Consider the following 19,869-nt stretch of genomic DNA (forward strand, 5'->3'; position numbering starts at 1 on the left):
CAAACCAATCATCACAAACTGCTGATACTTATTCGTGGTAAAGCAGGAGACGAGATGCTTGAGGTGGTGGCCACAGGAGGTGAAGCACAAGTCATTAAAGATCTAGTGCTCACTGACCTACAAGGACACAGACTGACAGACTGACACGGACTATTAACTCCACTTCAACGCTACAGCCAAACAAATCCATCTAAACAGCCATCCCACCGGAGAGAAATCAACAGAACAGCACTTTTAAAACCTAAAACCAATAAAAGACTAACAGCAGACTCTGCTGGAGCCTCTTTTATTATTCAGGGTTTTGCTTTTCTCAAGCAAATTTTACTCATTTTACACACGGAGTCTTAACGGCACTCTGTTAGTGTCCTGCAGGGAAAAGTTGAGTCACTTGGAACTGAAAGAAATGAGTTGCTGAACCGCATTAATACAAAGGAAAAGCAAGTGAACCCCTCCCACGAGGAGGAGCCGACTCCGTCCAGCGACAGCGAAGGCCAATCTGATGAAGCTGGTCTTGATCTGGTATAGAAACAGCTGCAGGAACAGTCAAAGGAGAAAGGTGGAAGCACGAGCAGAAACGTTCAGACCAGGCCTTCAGAAGGATCCAGAAAGTCCGTAAACTCAGGGCAGTGCTCAAACAGTTCTACTAATCGGGGGCTATTCTGATTGTCCAGCCTCTGAGGAGGTGATGAGCAGTAAAGCAGGTGCTGCTCGAAGATCTGTTGGTGAAACCTCACAATCTGAGGTGTCACATAACTGCTGTGGTACACTGTGTGTCCCATGAAACAGGCAGTCAGCAAAGCTTCAGAATGCATGAGAACGCATGCCGTCACCGCAGTGAAACGGGTCCTTGCACCTGCAAAACGCAAGAAGCAAGAGGCTCAGAGTGAAGTGAGATCAGGGAAAACTCCGTCCAAGTCAGTGGGTGGGGTCTTCTTCCTCAGAATGACAGGTGAACTGATAGAGCTGATTCAGAAAGTAACTCAGTTTTAATAACAAAACTTTCTGTGGGAGCGTTTTTATAGCCAATACCTGAACATCATGCTGCTACTCTTTACCTGCACTGTCCACTTTATATACAGACCACTGTTTACACCACTAGTACTTCTGCATTTACTGGACTGCAGTTCACCAGCACATTTCTGTCTCTATACCTGATACACTTGAATATCTGACCGTGCACTAACTGGCTATACGTCCAGTACACCTGTAACACCTGCCTACGCACATCCTGTCTATGTTCGACACCTGAACCTACTGACCACGCACACTTTGTCTGTCCTTTACTGTCTTCTGTCTTTGCCCTGTTTACTATGCATCTTTTATTACTGCACTGGAAAAGTCGCCCCATAGTGTTTCGCTACACTGCACTACCCTCTATACTATAATGACAATAAAGTTGAATTGAATTGAATTGAATTACAAATGAGCAGGACAGTAGATGGCATGTGGAAACTACCCAGTGTGTGTGTGTGTGTGTGTGTGTGTGTGTGTTAGCTAAAGTTGTACTACAGAACTACTGTTAAACACTGTCTCAGGCATCAGGTAATATATTCATAACCATTTCATGTAATAACTTTATTGTGACGGAGCCTTTAGAGGCATTAAACTCTTTAGACGTCTGGTTCCTATCACCACCACTGTGAACAATTTGGCCTGGATAAGTTTGGGTGGAATTCCCCTTTAATACCTCTAAAAGCTCCTTCCCAGAGTGTTATTGTAAAAATGGGTACAAATGCATTGTTTTATGCCTGAGACGGTTTTAAATGTACATGCAGGGCACCGTATGGCAAAATAGTCCCCAAATAAAACAATTTTTTCAGATTTACTTCAGTTTCTCTGCGGTCAGCAACACAAAGGAAACCTCAGGAGAGTTCTGGAGAGTAAATAAAACGGCTATATTGGTGTTGTAGACAGCACCACCCCTGGTTCCCGTCACCATCCCTGGAAAGAAACAGGTCAGTAAGTTTCTCTACAATACATCCCTTCACGTCAAACCACTCGGAGTGACACAGTTTACATCTCAATGATCGAATCACGCAGACATTTGGAAAAATCAGAGGCGTTCCCTTTGAAGCATGAGCTGAAGCTTTGTTATTTGAAAGGGGTCAGAAAAGTACAAGTCCATCAGAACTGCACTTGTGTACATGAGTAAATGTTACTAGTTAATAAAAGGTATAAACAGTATAAACCAGAATAAACAGAAGTTAAAGGGCAGAAAAGATGAAGTGCACTGGATTAAAAATGAAATGTAGTGAGTCTGTAGTTTGCCATGCAGTACAGTAGGAAGCTCACACACAAACAAGGGGGAGCCCTCTACCAGCTCGGGTTTTGTTGCTGCCCACCAGCTGTCACAGAAGAGCTTCAGGTTCCAGAAACACTTCCTTCTGAGAAAGGACGAGCTTATGGAGTGACAACACACACTTAGACTTCATCCTCCATGAACAAAAGCTGCCGTCCACTTTACTAGAAACACCTACAGTGTTTGTCCACTCACTGTATGCTTTATGAGCGCCACTTACCTTATAGGTCCACTGTGTAAGTGGACATTTACAGAGTGCAGTCCAGCTGTTGCTGCACACTTTTACATCTTTATTCATTTAAAATGCAATCCACTCATTAATTAACCCCCCCCAACCACCCCCCCCACCACCCCCCCATCAATTTAGTAGTGTCCAATGCCACATACTAACTCGGTCTACACCAAACACACAGTAATACAGTGCTAGGAGGGTGTTGCTGCACAATGTGTCAGTCACTCTCTGCTGCTTGGTCAGTCTCTGATTACAGGGAGTCTGCTGACCGGATACTGCATGGGCGGTGGGCCGTTCTCAGTAAGCAAGGTAAAGTCCCCATATAGGGGCTCCATGAGTGTAAGAGCGGGCTGACCGTATATTTCATTAATCCAGTTCAAATCTCATAAACATAACATTTGGTTTACATCTCGACAGCTGAACTAATGATGCTGAAACTCTGAAAAGTCGGTGGAGTTCCCCTTTAAGCGGCTCTCCTGCAGAGAGGAGCTGAACTCTAAGCGAACTTGTACACTGGCGCCATCTACTGGACACAAAGGAGACGTGCCGGCTTAATAAAGACGATCTGTGGGTTCGAGTTGTTCTTATGATCAGTTTGACCAGAGCTCAGATTCTTATCCTGTGGCGGATGAACGGCTATGGAATATGAATAGATGACGATAATAAAACTGAGACCACATTCAGAGGCAGTGATATAAAGCGAGTAGAAACTGACTGACTAACTGAGCAGTGCTGGACATTCGGGACTGCAGGGCTCTGGATTCAGTTCCCGAGTCTGGAATTGTGCTCTGTCTCTTTAACGGCGTGGCCGTTCCGACCTAACGGTGAAGCCAAAAGTCTTTTTTTCCCTCCTTCGTCAGTTTCCAGATAAACGAGCGCAGGCTGGGTCTGTGAGGCAGGGCAGCATGGAGAGGCTCGGTAAGCGCAGCCTGCTCTTCGCCTTCCTGACGCTCTGGCTTGGCTTGGTGGCCGAGGCTGACCCTCTGGGGCGGGGGGTCAGCGTGGCCCGGGGTCAGATCTCCTTAAACGACATGCTGAAAGAAGTGGAGCAGCTGATGGAGGACACGCAGCACAAACTGGAGGAGGCTGTTCATCAGGTAGGAAGGGGAGCACCAGCACAGCAGCTCAAAGGACCCTGCTGGAAAAAGCCACAGTAACCATTGAGAGTTTCTGCTGGTTTCTAATAGTTTTGCAGTGCGTTTTGGCCTTTTTAATGGGCTGAAATCACAATGTAAAGGGTCCTAATGCTTTAACAGGTTCTGTAAAGGTGTTCTACAGGACCCTAGTGGTCTTTGTTGGAAATCAGTTCCCATTAGAAAGCAGTCAAAGTCATTCATTCTAATGGATTGCAATGGTCCTTTTTCAGAAGGGCATCTCATTTGAGCTCTAAGAATGAAAATATACAGTTAGATTCTCTTTAATGGTCATTAAAGCGGTCAGAAAAAAAGTATTGGTTCCCATCCCGGTCACGGGGAGTGTGTCTCAGTGTCTCAGTGTCTCAGTGTTTGGTATGTGTAGTATATTCTTAATGATTTTCGATTTTTTATAATATCGGGAAGTGGAGCTCTACTTGGTTTATATCAGTTTACAAAATAAACGTAGCACCTTCAGCTGAACTGCTGCTTTCTCCTCTCTGGTCACCCCATGGTCTCAGATGGACAATGAGACGTCCAGGGATTTGTATGGTTACAGTCTGCCGCCCAGCTACCAGAACCAGAACGCAACAGGAGTCCAGGTGAGCTTTCACACTTACACACTGATACTGCTGTCTTATCTATAAGGACTGCTTACGTGAAGGGGAATTCCACCCATGTTTAAAATTTACATTTAATTGCATAATTAAACGGTTAAGATGTGCATTGATGTACATCGCCTTTCAGAGCGGCTTGATTCATAATGATCCATCACAGAGAAACGATTCCAGTCCAGAATTGTTTACAGTGGTGGTGATTGGAACCAGACGTCTGCCTCTGACAGCTAAATCACAAACAGTTGTTACATAACGATGATGATCATGTTACGGATCCGCTGCCGGAAACATGGTTATACAAGATTCTTGAGAAGCTTTTGGCCATGGATTTTTTTTTAATAGGACCACTTTTTTGCCGTAATCATCACATATAAAAACTTAGAGGACTCATATTGGCTCACTGGTGATTTTGGATAGTGAATGAAATGACTGTGTTGTGGACATTGTGACCCCTGGTTCCCATCACCGCCACTGTGAGGAAATCACAGGGGACAATTTCTCTACAATGAGCCATTTCACGTCAAACCACTCGGAATGACTTTGTTCCCATCTCGACGACTGAATCAGGCAGAATTTGAAAAAATCAGTGGACTTCCCCTTTAACGTTTTAGATTAGACTTTTCCTCCACGTTTATGAGTGTCTGTGTAGGGCTGCTAAATCTGCCATAAGCTGTTAAAACACAGTAACGGTTCCCTGTGCACAGATGAACTCCAGGGTAATTTAGCTTGGGGCTCAATAGACGTCCGTCAGACCGGTCCAGCCCATAACGGGCATCTGTAAGTTATTAGTGTAGCTGCTTTGGTTTCTTTGCTGATCGCACCTGGTTTTGTCCACTCAAGGAAACAGACGGTCAGACCTTCAAAACCCTCTTTCAGGACGGGCGCTGGAACGAGGTGGACCATGTGAGTACATATTCACATCTGAAACCAACACAGTGCAATCCCAGTCACAGCTCCTCAGCCACGAAGAAACATCTGGATTTGTTCTGCATTTTCAGGAAATGGGATGTTTTTAACGTTTTGATGTTATTTGATGCTGTTAATTAATATTATGAGATCAATATTAACAGATGGGAGTCACTGGACTGTAAAACGGTCATCAATTTAAGTTTATAGAGTGTAGCGTTTTAAAGGTTCAGTTCAATGGAAATTTTCCAACCTCTCTTTAACCCTTTTTATTAAACAGGCTGTTCTGAGTTATTAATTGTTTGTGTATATATATATATATATATATATATATATATATATATATATATATATATAAGTCATCCAATTTTTCAGTTAGTATTGATGGCCTGCTCGTTAAGCCTGCCCCTGTCGTTAGAAATCTTGGTGTTTTACTCGACTCATCACTCAATTTTGATCTGCACATCAAATTCCTCACCAAGACTGCATTCTTTCATTTACGTAACATTGCTCATCTCCGACCATTCCTGTCTGATAAAGATGCCAAAACTCTGGTTCAGGCCTTCATCATGTCCCGCATTGACTACTGTAACTCCCTCTTTGTTGGTCTCCCTGTAAAGTCCATCCAAAAGCTACAGGACATTCAGAGCTCTGCAGCTGGAGTTCTCACCCACACTCAGCGTTCAGCTCATATCACCCCCGTTCTCTCCCAGCTACACCGGCTGCCGGTCTCGTCCCGAATAAAGATTAAAATCTTACTTCTCACTTTTAAAGCTTTACATAACCTGCTCCCCCCTCCCTCAGAGAACTGCTGACCTCTTACACTCGCTCTCGCTCTCTCAGGTCTTCTAGCAATAACCTACTTGCTGTCCCAGCACCAGACTCTCCACCTTGGGATGGAGGTCCTTTATTGCCACGGCCACCAAACTCTGGAATTCTCTTCCTCAATCCCTCAGGGAGGCTCTTCTCTTTCTTCTTTTAAATCTGACTTAAAGACGTTTCACATTTTTCCTCCTCCTCCTCTGTATAGTGTTTTTTTTTTTTTGCTATGTGAAGCGACCTTGGGTTTGTGAAAGGCGCTATATAAATGTAATTTATTATTATTATTATTATACACACACACACACACACACACACACACACACACACACACACACATATATATATATTTCTATATGTATGTATATATATAATTTACCTTGTCTCTCCATTTTTGTCGTTTTCCAGTTTTTGACATAATTGGAAAATGCCTGTTGTCTTTTACGTTGTCTGGAAATTTTATGATGAAAAGACCAAAAGAAACGGCCCAAAATTACTCTGATAAAATTCTGGTTCCATTGACTTACATTACATAAAGCAAGCTTTTTCAGTCTCCTGTAAAAAGTTATCATTTTGGAAATACAACATTTTGTTCACAGCAGTGATTATATATATATACATATATATATATGCATGTATGTATGTATGTGCGTATGCATGCCTTAATCATATATATATATATATATATATATATATATATATATATATATATATATATATATATATATATATATATATATATATATATATATATATCACTGTTGTGGGAAGAAAACCTTGTATCTCCAATATGGTAACTTTACAGGAGAAGGAAAAGGCTTGCTTTATGTAATGTAAGTCAATGGAACCAGAATTTTATCAGAGTAATTTTGGGCCGTTTCTTTTTATCCATCCTTCATGTAATTTACACACAATGTAAACACTGCTTATAACTTCCCTGTGACTGGACCGATCTGTAAGTGTGTTGATGAATTTATAACGGGCAGTTTTGCTGCTTAGTGATCGCACGGCCTGGGCGGTGAATGGTACACAGTAAATTCAGTGCTCCATGACTGAGGGGTGCTTTAAAGTTGAGCACTTGCTGTCACTCTTCTGCAACGTTACTCTTACAGTCTAAGGTTTTGTTCCGACAGGGGCGAAATGCTGTGGTCACTCACTTTCCGTAAGGGGAGCTGAAGTAAGTGTTTTGAGCTATGCGTCTGAATATAGGAATGGACATTCACTAAGCTGCTAATACAAGCTCATAAAACTCTGTACGCGCTGCGAGAGGCTGCAGACCTCTGGACTGAGGAGCTGAAGGGCAGATGGTAGATGTCTGGCCTTTTTGGTCTCTGCTGTCAACACCCAAACGCTTTCCAAGCATGAGTCACATGCTGCATGATTCAACGTTTACCCCTACATACGTCTCCTACCGAGGGCCGTGTCTCTGCTTGTAAACTCTAAGGAGGTTTATTAGGCTGGGGCGTGTATTCCTGAGACGACAGGAGGAATGTTACTGCCACGGCTCCAGGATCGAGTTGTTCTAATTGTTCTTGCATGTTCTGACACTTTTGAACCACTTCATGCAGAATCAGCTATGCAGCAGGTATATGGACTGAGAGTTCCCAGCCATCTGGGTCGTGTGCTGTGAAGTGCGGCACAGTGAAGGAAGCAGTAATGTGATGCCATACGCTGCCAGTGAGCGCAGGAGCAGAATGGTTTTATTCCACAGCTGGCAGTGCCGTTAGCGCTTTCGGCCGTGTTGTGGTGTGTCCGCTGGCAGCGGGACAGAGCGTGGCGGGATTAGATAGACTGGAAGGAATGCATGGAAAACTCAGGCTGAATGAGTGTGGTTAGGACTCGTGGCACTAATAGCCCTGCCGTGATGCCATTCTCTGAGGATCTGCTAGCATCGCATTACAAAGAACTCCTTAGTATGTTATTGAAGTCATTATATTCATCCATGCTTGCTTTTCCTTTTCCACTGTTGCTTCATGGAATGGGAATCAGTGAGTGGGTTAAATGTTGGAGGAGGTAAATTTAGAGTCTTTCTCACAGGATCACTGGTTTCTCCCTGAACATTCACTGTAAATTAAAGGGCAATTCCACTGATTATTTTTTAATACAATTCCTGTCATTCAATTATTGATTTGTAAACAGTTGTTCAGATGGTCGTTGGGCGTGAAATGCCTCATGGAAACTTACCAACTCAGAATTCTTTACAGTGGTGCTGGTAAGAACCAGGTGTAATGACGTCTTCAATGCAAATATCATTTTATTTAATGTCCAGAATGACCAATGGACCTACACGTTCTCTGAGTTTTTATATCTAATGTTGTTTTTGGTAAAAATCTGAAAAAAAAAAATACACTGAGTGTGTTTACATGCCCTCAATAATTTCTGGAGTTATTCAATTATTCAAATGGACACGTAAACACCATAATCCCATCTAGAAATCTGATAAAGAAATCTGATAGCGAGGCTGGATTTTAGCTCAGTCCTCAGGTTTCTCAGTACATGTGAACGCTTACTCTGATTTCTTTCGGATTTCTCATGTGCTGAACATACAGCAGAACCAGAGATAAGCAAGCAGTGTTGCTATCAGACGGCAGCAAAACAGTTTTGGAGCTGAAACCAACTACATGCCTGACGAATTGAAGGATTTAAATATTCTTCTTCTTCTAGATGATGTATGTGTTCTGTGAGTTTATTGGCTGGGTGCAACGCCGAAATCCGATGATTGTTGAATCACGCAGACTGTATCTGATTGCTCAAGTGCATATAAACGCCTGGATAGGATTACTGACAAAACCAAAATCCGCAGTTATTGGATCATGAAGCGCGTGTAAACACACTCATCACGCCATACGGTGCCCTGCATGTACCCGTCCACCATGTATGATTTCTTCTTTAAAAATATGTTTTAGGACAAAACCTTTCAGAACTATCATAAAAACATTCATGACGTAAGTAAGCGTTGTGTAATAGCTTTATCTAAGGTAACTTTAAGAGGCATCAAACCCTTCAGAACAATCATGATTCTACATTTTTACTAGAACAGAGCATCAGAACGCTCCGAGTGACTTTGTCTACATCTTAAGGATTTGATCATGTAGAAATTGGTGGAATTTGCATTTACAGCATTTAGCAGACGCTCTGATCCAGAGCGACTTACAGGAAGAGCTTCGTCTGTCTAGAGAAAGTCTCTCTGCTAGTGACCAGTAGGTTAGAGAGGAAGACGGTCCTGAGCTCAGATACTGATAGAAACACAGTCACTGATACAGAGAGAGAAGGAGCAGAGCTGAACACAGAACTCTGTACCATACAACACAATACAGTAAACTACACTACAGTAAACTACAGTACAGTAAACTACACTACACTACAGTAAACTACAGTACAGTAAACTACAGTACAGTAAACTACAATACAGTAAACTACACTACAATACAGTAAACTACACTACAGTAAACTACAGTACAGTAAACTACAGTACAGTAAACTACAATACAATACAGTAAACTACACTACAGTAAACTACACTACAGTAAACTACAATACAATACAGTAAACTACACTACAGTAAACTACAATGCGCTGGTGTAAATTCCTACGGTCTTGAAGAGTCGATTGACTCACTCTTTAATTCTGAACCTTTAAAACAAACTAAACTGAAAGTCGTAGCTGAGTTTTGTAGTTGCTGTTTTGTTCGCTCTGTTAACAGGGCTGTGGTTAATGGGGTCGGGATGTGTAGGAAACATTTGCCAGTCTGCAGTTTTTCTTCAAGTGACTCATTTGGAAAAGCCTCCCACACCAGTCTAGACTCTGCAACTGTAGAGGCAGCTTTGATCTCAGCTGTGTGGTGGCATGGTACCTCCCTGTAACAGCTCACAAACCACGGTATATAAACTATATACACGGCGTGTCATTATATTCCAGCACGTTCTGGCTTAGGAAATGCTGAAGTGATTCTGGTAGATCTGATAAGCTCGGCACGCAGCTGAAACAGTACAAAGGGAACTCTTTCAGACTACCAACAACTGCGTATTGGGGTATTATTTAGATGAGATTGGTGGAGCTCTCATGCGGCTGTGGAAAACAGTGACTAGACTGTTTCGGCACACCTGGTTTGACTTAGTAAACTGAGGAGCTGAATCAGTTGTGTTGGCTTGGGGAAATGCTCAAGCCTGGATCCTCATGAAGAGATTAGTATTTAGTTACAGTAATCTGACCCACCTGACTCTAATATTCAGATATTTCCATGTTAAATTAGGGTTGGATGTCAATTTGGGGTAAACCATGGACATGGGTGTTGCATAACCATGGAAAAAGGGTAGAATGAAAGCATGGAAATGGGTGTATGATAACTAGGAATGCTCAAAGGCTTGGATGCGGCTGCTCAGCCATGGAAACCCATTCCATGAAGCTCTCTACGCTGTTCTTGAGCTGATCTGAAGGCCACATGAAGTTTGGAGGTCTGTAGTGATGGACTCTGCAGAAAGTCGGTGACCTCTGCGCACTATGCCCCTCAGCATCCGCTGACCGCTCTGTCATTTTACGTGGCCGACCACTTCGTGGCTGAGCTGCTGTCGTTCCCAATCGCTTCCACTTTGTTATAATCCCACTGACAGTGGACTGTGGAATATTTAGTAGTGAGGAAATTTCACGACTGGACTTGCTGCACAGGTGGCGTCCGATCACGGCACCACGCTGGAATTCACTGAGCTCCTGAGAGCGACCCATTCTTTCACTAATGTCTGTAGAAGCAGTCTGCAGGCCTAGGGGCTTGGCTTTATACACCTGTGGCCAGGGAAGTGATTGGAACACCTGGATTCAGTGATTTGGGTGAGTGAGTGAAAACGTTTGGAAATATAGTGTAATTGCCTAGGGAATATTTGCACTTTACATGTGTGTCAATTTGATCAATATTTCAAACAGAGCATTTTATTAGGAGTGCTATGATAATGGTATAGTACTTCTAGCGATTGGGGCCTCTCAAAACAGCTTCCGTTCTTTGTGGCATGGTTTCCTCAAGATATTGGAAACATTCCTTTGAGATTCTCCTGTTCTACCACATCCCAAAGGTATTCTACTGGATTCAGATGCAGTGACTGGGAAGGCAGCTGAACTCATTATGTTCACGACACTAGTTTGCGATGACTTTTGCTTTGTAACATGGTACATCATCAAGCTGTAAGTAACCATTAGAAGATAAATTGTGGACGTAAGCACGGACATGGTCAGCAACAATTCTTCAATAGGCTGTGGGATTCAAGTGGTGATGGCCTGCTATTAACAAGCCCAAAGTGTGGCAAAAAAACATTCCCCACACCATTACACCACCTCCACCAGCCTGGACTGTTGACACTAAGCAGGTTGGGTCCATGGATTCTTGCTGTTGGTGCCAAATTTTGAGCCTACCATCTGCCTCAGCAGAAATCAAGATTATTAGACCAGGCTACATTTTTCCAGTCTTTAACTGTCCAGTTTTTTTGGGAGTCTGTGCCCACTGTAGCCTCAGCTTTTCGTTCTTAGTTGACCGAAGTAGAACCTGACATGTTCTTCTGCTGTTGTAGCCCATCCACCCAAAAGTCTGACGTGCTGTGCTTCCTGAGGTGCTTATCTGCTCAGAGTGGTTATCTGTGTGACTGTAGCCTTTCTGTCAGCACGACTGTCCGGCCAGTCTCTGTTGATCTCTCTCATTATCAAGGTGTGTCTGTGGGCAGAACAGATGCTCGCTCAATGTTTTATTTATTGCATAATTGTAACTTTAGACACAATGGTGCTTGAAAATCTCAGGAGATCAGCAGTTATAGAAATACACAAACCAGCCTGGCACCAAGAATTATGCCGCGGTCTAAATCACTGAGATCACATTTTTTCACCATTCTCAAGGTCGATGTGAACATTAGCTCAGGTTGGTGGCCCCTATCTGCATTATGCACTGTTGCCACACCAGTGGCTTATTATTATTGTACTTTAGAAGAACAGAATGCGTGGCTGATGCTGGACTATTATGCTAAAATGTCTGCACTTTATACATTTTATTGCTTTTTTTAACCCAACACACACACACACACACACACACACACACACACACACACACACACACACACAGGTGTCATTTCTCATATCTAGGGTGGATCCCAGTTTCTACATTTGACCAATGTTTATGACTGTTGTTACGGATATGTGCATATAAAGTGGCAGATGATGACATTTCCTATATTGGTGCGTTCCTAATAATAACCGTGGAAATGGGTGTGTCCTGAGACATTATGAAGGGGTAGACAGATCACTTGTTTTAATGTGAATGGGAAAGCTCATAACACTCAACATGCCGTCTGTTTATGTGGAAAGTCTTACCTTTCAGTAAAAAAAGCTGCCAGTCAGCTTGCTGGTAAAGTCACAAGCAGGAAAAACTCCCCCTTGTTGTTGAGATATGCACATCCGCAGTAGAACAGGTGGAAGAAAAAATCATTTTGATAAGTTATTATAGCCAAACTGTTTATGCTGTTTGTGCCAGATTTTTACCTGTGATTTCAAATATTTGAAATGTTAACGTGGCTTTCAGTTTGCGGTTTATGGGTCTCTTCCCAGTCAGAGCGATTGGATCTGTGACGGGGAGCGAGGAGGCGGACGCACGTGCTGAGATAAGCGACTTTTATCATGGGCAAATCCACGGTCACGGTCAAAATGGTCCAGGGTCAATGAGCCAACACGGATAGATCAGGGAGCAGACATGACATGAACCAGAATCAAACAAACAACACCAGTACAACCAACACAGCATATAACACCAACAACACAGACAGAGATTCAGACAAAGACCAGCGGCAAACACAGGGCTTCAATACACATGGAAAACGAGGGACAGGTGGAAAACAGGTGGAGACAATCAGGGGCGGAGTCATGAAACGAGGGGGCTAAACCAAAACAAACGCACATGGCCTAAACCAAAACATGAACACATGGACAGGACTGGGAGGGGCCAATCGTGACAGGATCCTGGTCTTGTATGCCTGGAAATGACTTCCACAGGGGCATTGTCCAGATGTTTGTGAAGTGGACAGACTTTCCTATGAGAACTTTGGTGCAGTGCAGCAAAAGGCCACTTTATTAGGTACACTTGTTCAGTTGCTTGTTAACACAAATAGCTAATCAGCCAATCACACGGCCGCAGCTCACTGCATTGAGGCATGTAGAGGTGGTCAAGACGACTTGCTGAAGTGCAGACCGAGCATCAGAACGGGGGAGAAAGGGGATTTAAGGGGCTTTGAACGTGGCGTGGTTGTTGGTGCCAGACAGGCTGGTCTGAGTATTTCAGAAACTGCTGATCTGCTGGGATTTTCACACACAACCATCTTTAGGGTTTACAGAGAACGGTCCGAAAAAGAGGAAATGTCCAGTGAGCGGTCAGTTGTGTGGACGAAAACGCCTTGTTGATGTGAGAGGTCAGAGGAGAATGGGCAGACTGGTTCCAGATGATAGAAAGACAACAGGAACTCAAATCACCAACCAGAATCTCTGAGGAACGTTTCCAACACCTTGTTGAAAGTCTGACATGAAGAATTAAGACAGTTCTGAAGGGAAAAGGGGGTCCAGCCTTTTACTAGCAAGTACCTAATAAAGTGAGTGAGTGTATATCAGTTTCCACTGAACCTCTAGCTAACTTTGGAAGTGGGAGGAGGGGTGAAAACTAGATTTTGAGAAGTGGTCCACAGTGCATACTACTCTTCAACCCTCTGTTCCTGTCCTATGCATTTCCTCAGGCAGTGAGTGACTGGATTTTTCATAGCATAGTATCGTCTCAGGTACCTGAATCCTAACAATTCACACTGCACATGGAACATCTGTGTAAGCAACTATTCATTTTCATATCAAAAATGACCAGTGGTCTTACTCAAACAGCAGCTTTCCCTTACAGGACGCGTGGCAGCCTCCGGGTGCTCAGTCCCTTTTTCAGCGGGTCTAATACATCGTCTGGGTATTATTCCATACTTACATTCCATATAAACTACATTCCGCTTCATTTTCCCCTCTGAACGCACTGCTTGCCCTTAAAGTGTCTCATACGCTTCTGCCAATTTCTGACATTCAGCTTCTATCACTGGTTGAAGAGACGGCTCACTAAACTGTTTCCAATACTTTTCTACTTTTCTGCACTTCAGAGTAAAATTAAGGCTTTTACTGTGAAATTGAACTAGACATGGCAAGATGCCAAGCGAGGCAGCTCTTGTTTTCTTTAGGGGGAGTAAAGTGTTTTTCTGTTAATGACAGTGGGCTGTTGTTCTGATTGTGAGTCCCTCTAGAGTTTCGTTTGGGTGGAGAAATGGAATTTTGGAAGTTTGGAATTTCCTGACGTGGGAGCGTAGGCTAGTACACGCACACGAATAATGTCCAATAATTCCATGGCTTTTTTTCTCAGCCTCTGTCATTATGTGAAGTGATAATTAGTTATGCAGCACCAGAACAAAGGCGTCAGTTCTGGTTTGACTACAGTGTGTGTGTTGTGTCTCTGTAGGAGTGCCTAATTGATGAAGACTGTGGGCAGGACAGCTATTGTCTGTACAACATTAGCAGCTCCAAGTGCATTCCCTGCAAGTCCACCAGCACGGTGAGTGATTTTCCAAATCCGAAACACAGCTTCCCGTTTCTCATGGAATTTACGCTCTGTCTCCGCCCACATGTCTGCTTGCAGGAGTGTGTGAAGGATGAGGAGTGTTGCGGAGAGCAGCTGTGTGTGTGGGGTCTCTGTGCACAGAACAAAACCAGAGGACAGTCAGGCACAATCTGCCAGGCCCAGAGCGACTGCAGCCCGCAGCACTGCTGCGCCTTTCACAGAGGTAACGCGTACTGGACCCCAGCGCCGTTCACAGAACATTCAGAAACTCACTGTAGAACCACCGCAGCACTGAAATCATCTGGGCTGTTAGCGAGCATGTTGCAGAGTCTTTGAGCTACAGTGCTTTTGAGATTGTCTGTAACTTTATAATTATCAGTGAACCTACAACCAGAATGTTTGATAGACAGATGGACATAGACAAGTAGACGGACATTGATAAACAGGCAGATAGAGGGACAGGTTGACAGGTAAGAACACAGACATGGGCAGGTAAATAGGTAGGTAGGCAGATGAACAGACATGCGGTTGGACATATTCATATTCGGTGTGGACCTGGACTCTGTGGTCAAGGTGGCTGCATTATGGAGGATGATGACCACTCCCTGCAGACCATCATCGTGGACAGGAGGAGCATGTTTAGTGGCAGGTTGCTGTCACAGAGCTGCTCAACGGACAGACTCCTCCCTGTACAGTCATTACTGCAATGCCACTTTCATCTCAGGTTATAGATATTTTTGTTTATTTGTTTGTATAATTTTTATATTTACTGTTCCTGTTATATTGTTTACAACCTTATTACTATTACTGCCCTGTGCGACTGTTACAGGCTGCTAGATTTCCTTCAGGATCAACAAACAAACAACTAACTAACTAACTAACTAACTAACTAACTAACTAACTAACTAACTAACTAGGTAGCTACTTAGCTAACTAAATAACCAACTAACTAACCAGCTAGCTAACTAATTAACTAAGTAAGTAACTAATTACTAGGTAACTAACTAAGTAACTAACTAACTAGCTGAGTAATTAACTAAGTAACTAATGAATTAACTAGCTAACTAACTAGGTAACTACTTAGCTAACTAAGTAACCAACTAACTAACCACTAACCAGCTAGCTAACTAAGTAAGTAAGTAACTAATTACTAGGTAACTAACTAAGTAACAAACTATCTGGATAGAAGGATGGATAACTAGGGAAATTGACAGAATATCGGTAATTAGATATAGACTAATTAGATTAATAGATTTGATATATTTACATTTAAATATATTTAGAAAATATATTACATATTACATGAGCACAATTACTGCTGAAAGTAAATCATATGAAAGTTACGATGTGAATGTTTTTTGCTAAATGAAACGCAGCGCTTCCCCTGAATGTATGCATGTGTTTCTGGACGGCTTCGTTTATGACTTCATAATTTCACCGCTATAAAACTGAAAGGGTGAGTTGTGCAACATAGTTTGGTACAAAATACTGTGACTTGATTCATCCTTCACCAAAAATACCAGGAATTATTTTGCACAGAAAAACTCAAAAACTGCCCAAAAGTAATTGAATCTGGTCAATCGGGTCTTTTTATTGTTTTTTTTTCGTTCCTTAAAATGAAAAAAATTGTTGTCTGGGGAAGAAACAAGAACAGTCTGCAGGTCTACATTCCACGTTTAAGCGCTACACAAATCATTTTCATTTGCAGGCTGTAGTATTTTCCCATGACAGATCTGTAAATCCTGACCGCTGTGCTGAGCGAATGCGGCTATCGAGCTCATTCTCGGTTCGGCCCAGAGCTGCGGCCACAGAGCCACTCGCAGGTACCTGCAGATCTCTCCAGGTTCCAGCCTCCACCCCCGCACTCCCTGGCCCCGTCTGCAGTCTCTCGGCTTTTCTTTCTCCAGCGACCATCTCCTCTTCTCCTTCTGCTGTTTTAACTCTCCTGCCGCGCCTCATTACATCACAGTGAAAGTGCTGATTTAAGATGAGCTCCATCTTTCCAACATCACTGCATTCAGTAATATGAAAAAACCGAGTTTATAGTTTTTAGTGCTACGACATCCTAGGTGAAAAACATAGATGCCAAAGTACTGATTAAAAAAAAAATCTAACATTTTTAGTAATAAGAAGAAGAATTTTTATTTACGTAGCACTTTTTGTGCCTGTGGTAGCTCAAAGTGCTTTACAGACAGGCGATAAAGCTCAACAAGAAATTATAAGTAATAATTCAGAATCATATAAGACGATGACACAGATTAAATTAAAAGATAAACACCAGGAGACGGAGAGTTTAATTAAACGCTAAGTTGAGACAGGTTTTTCGACGCTTCTTAAAAGTGATCACTGAGCTTGACCGTCTAATAAAAGGTGAACTGAGCTCCACCGTTTAGAAGCAGAGGAACTGAACGAGGCTCTCCGTGGTTTCTGTATTTTACAGAAGGTGTTCAGAAGGTCAGTATCTGCAGGTATAAGGTCTCGTGCTGGAACATGAACAGACAGACACTCTGTGATGTGAACGGTGCTTTAAGATCATTAAAAACTAGCAGCGTAACCTTAAAATCTACCCTGACCGACACGTTCGGCCAGCGCAGCTCTTTTAAAGCGGCAGTGTTGTGATCTCTGTGTTTCTGTCTTGTTCGGATTCACGCTGCTGCGTTTTGTACGAGTTGTTAGGGATGAACTGTTTTCTGAGGAGGTCCAGTAAGAAGGTCATTACAGTGATCAACTCTGCCTGTAACAAATGCATGAACACGTTTCTCTGCGTCGAGACAGAAAAGCCTGAACTTTTCTCATTTCTCAAATGATTAAAAGCTATTTTAGTGACTAATTTAGTTACAATTTAGTCTAAAACAGAGCTCAGAGTCTAAGATCTCGTCAAGCGTTTATACTGCAGGTTAGGTAAATTAAGCTAAAGAACCAAATTTCTCATAAAGCAGCTTTTTGTACCAACGATCAGTATTTCTGTGTTTTTTTGTGATTTTAATTCTTTTAAGACTTTTCTCTTTAATACACATTTTTCTTCCTCCTCCACTGTGTATTTATTATTATTATTATTATTATTATTTAATAATAATATTATTATAATGCTATGTGAAGCGACCTTGGGTTTGTGAAAGGCGCTATAAAAATGTAACTTATTATTATTAATAGTAGAAAATTTTGTGTCATCCCCTGAGACATACCTGACACACAGCTGGTCAGTCTGTCTACACAGTCTTGACTATCAGAAGGTATGGAAGTGTGTATTAAGCCCATGGACTAATGGAGGCGCCGTTTTCTTTCCGTCTTCTTTGCAGCCTAAAGTGATTAATCTCTTAAAGCAGCGTATGAGAAGTCTTTAAAGTCGACTCGTATAATACGCTATGGTAGTATTGTATATTAATAAAGTAATGTGGGGCCTCTTGCGATTTGCCCCTCTTTTCAAGTGAAAATGTCTCAGTGGGTCAGAATAAGAGTGCTGAGCTATTATCAGCTCCCCGGCCCTTCTTCTATTCTTGTAGCCATTCTGGTAGGATTTAGGTCATTAGATGAAAACTGAGTGTGGAACCCTTTGGTCCTGATCTAAATCTCACTCCCCGTCTGTCTCTCCTTCTCCCTCTAATTCTAATGGAGAGGTCATGAGGCTCATTAGAACCCTTGTCTTGTTCCCTTTCCCTGCGAACAGCTCTGCTCTTCCCAGTGTGTCGGCCGAGGCCTCAGCAGGGTCAGGGCTGTCGTGAGCAACCAAATCAGCTGCTGGAGCTGCTGTGGGACGAGGAAGCTCCTCGAGAGCACTGCCCGTGTGCTACAGGCCTGCAGTGCCAACCAGTGGGGTATGTCTACATAAACATGTTTGTACCTATATTTAATGCCAATATATTCTATATGTCAGTACCGAGATGTTAGGTAGGTTAGCGTCTGGACGTTTGTGTCCTCGGCTGCTCATCAGTATCACATTTTGGTTGAACTGCTTCTATTTGACATGAATTCAAGCCCATATTTGAGAAAGTGTGGCTGAAAGTATCCTATACATAAACCTTACTGGACCAAGTGTTCTTCCACATTCCCTTACTTGAAAACGGCAGCTGCTCTCAGAGTCAAATTGTCTTGAACTGACCAGCACCAGTGGCTCAGAAGGACTTAGAAAAAGATCCATTTGATGTCGAGCGTTTTCCCGTCGTCTTCTAAAGGCACTTTTTTGGAAATACAAGTTTTGGTCCAACAGCAACAGCAACGATAAAACATGTACTGAAATTTTACTTGCGTGTTTTTATGTTACAGCCAGGAATCCAAGTGCGGGAACCCGAGGAGCTCATCTGGGAGAGGAGAATGAATGGTTTCCAGTAACTGGTAAAAGGCCAGACGATGGCTGTCCGCAATGCATTTAATGGGATTTAGTTTTTAAAAGGTTCTTTTTGTTAGTGTTTTATGTGAATATTACAATTTCAATAACATTGTAATGGAGTTTGATATATTTATGAATGTTGGAAGCATACAGACTCCAAGATATGATTAAATGCTTCTTATGTAACTCCAGATGATTTTTAAGCCTTTTTTCTTTTAAATAGGGGTTTAGTGAAAGAAAAAGTGCATCTGCACAAATTACGTGTCAATTATGAACCTTGTGTTGGTGTGTTTGTTACTCAGGGGTCTGGTGGACTTTTTGTTATTCTAAATCAATACAGCATAAGAATGTATGTAAAAAATACCAGATGTTTAAACTATCACAAGTGGCCAGTGTGGAGTTCTCCTTTAGCAGCTGTAGCCAGTCAGCAGCCTGTGCATGTTGCCCATGCACACTATAAACGCGTAGGGGGTGAACCGTGTGAAGGCGCTGAAAATGGGTTATTTTATATTATTCTTCACAAAAAATGAGCAAAGGCCAAGAATCAGAGGTTGAAATCATAAATCACATTTTATATTTTGGTAATAACTGAAAACGGGTCCCACAGAACCGAACACCACACAAGGTTTCAACCCAAGTCAAATTTTAGGTCACTGATATCTAAAGGTGTACTTGTAGAGCAGGGGTGTCCAGTCTTAGCTGCAGATGGGCAGTGTGGTTTTCATTTCAGCAAAGCTGGACCACACCTGGTTCCACTCTAATCTGGCTTCAGTCTTCAAACTACTGACCATGTGAGCTCTCGCTTTGCTGGCCCGAAAACCTGCAGCCACGCCGGCCCTTTGGGATACGATTGGACACCTCCATTGTAAGGTGTTTACATGAACACTAGATGGCAGCATACAGTCATTTGAGAAGGACAGAGCATGCACGAAGT

At 42.6% G+C, this 19,869-nt stretch overlaps 1 protein-coding gene across 1 annotated transcript; it reads left to right on the forward strand.

The window, feature by feature from the left end:
* Nucleotides 1-3,133: 3,133 nt before the first annotated feature.
* dkk3b (dickkopf WNT signaling pathway inhibitor 3b) lies at nt 3,134-19,126 on the forward strand. Its single transcript, XM_017721033.2, has 7 exons — nt 3,134-3,628; nt 4,186-4,266; nt 5,122-5,184; nt 14,510-14,602; nt 14,687-14,831; nt 18,276-18,423; nt 18,872-19,126. The coding sequence occupies exons 1-7, from the start codon at nt 3,437-3,439 to the stop codon at nt 18,921-18,923; spliced, it is 774 nt and encodes a 257-aa protein (XP_017576522.2). The 5' UTR covers nt 3,134-3,436; the 3' UTR covers nt 18,924-19,126.
* The last annotated feature ends 743 nt before the right edge of the window (nt 19,127-19,869 follow it).

Source organism: Pygocentrus nattereri, chromosome 8 (assembly GCF_015220715.1).
Source record: "Pygocentrus nattereri isolate fPygNat1 chromosome 8, fPygNat1.pri, whole genome shotgun sequence".
In the NCBI taxonomy this organism is placed as follows: domain Eukaryota; kingdom Metazoa; phylum Chordata; class Actinopteri; order Characiformes; family Serrasalmidae; genus Pygocentrus; species Pygocentrus nattereri.

Bases quoted from the DNA above. Each gene is read 5' to 3' on its own strand.
- dkk3b (XM_017721033.2), top strand. From the start codon at position 3,437: ATGGAGAGGCTCGGTAAGCGCAGCCTGCTCTTCGCCTTCCTGACGCTC. The intron at 4,267-5,121 runs GTGAGCTTTCAC...TGTCCACTCAAG, and splicing joins AGAACGCAACAGGAGTCCAG to GAAACAGACGGTCAGACCTT. The intron at 18,424-18,871 runs GTATGTCTACAT...TTTATGTTACAG, and splicing joins CTGCAGTGCCAACCAGTGGG to CCAGGAATCCAAGTGCGGGA.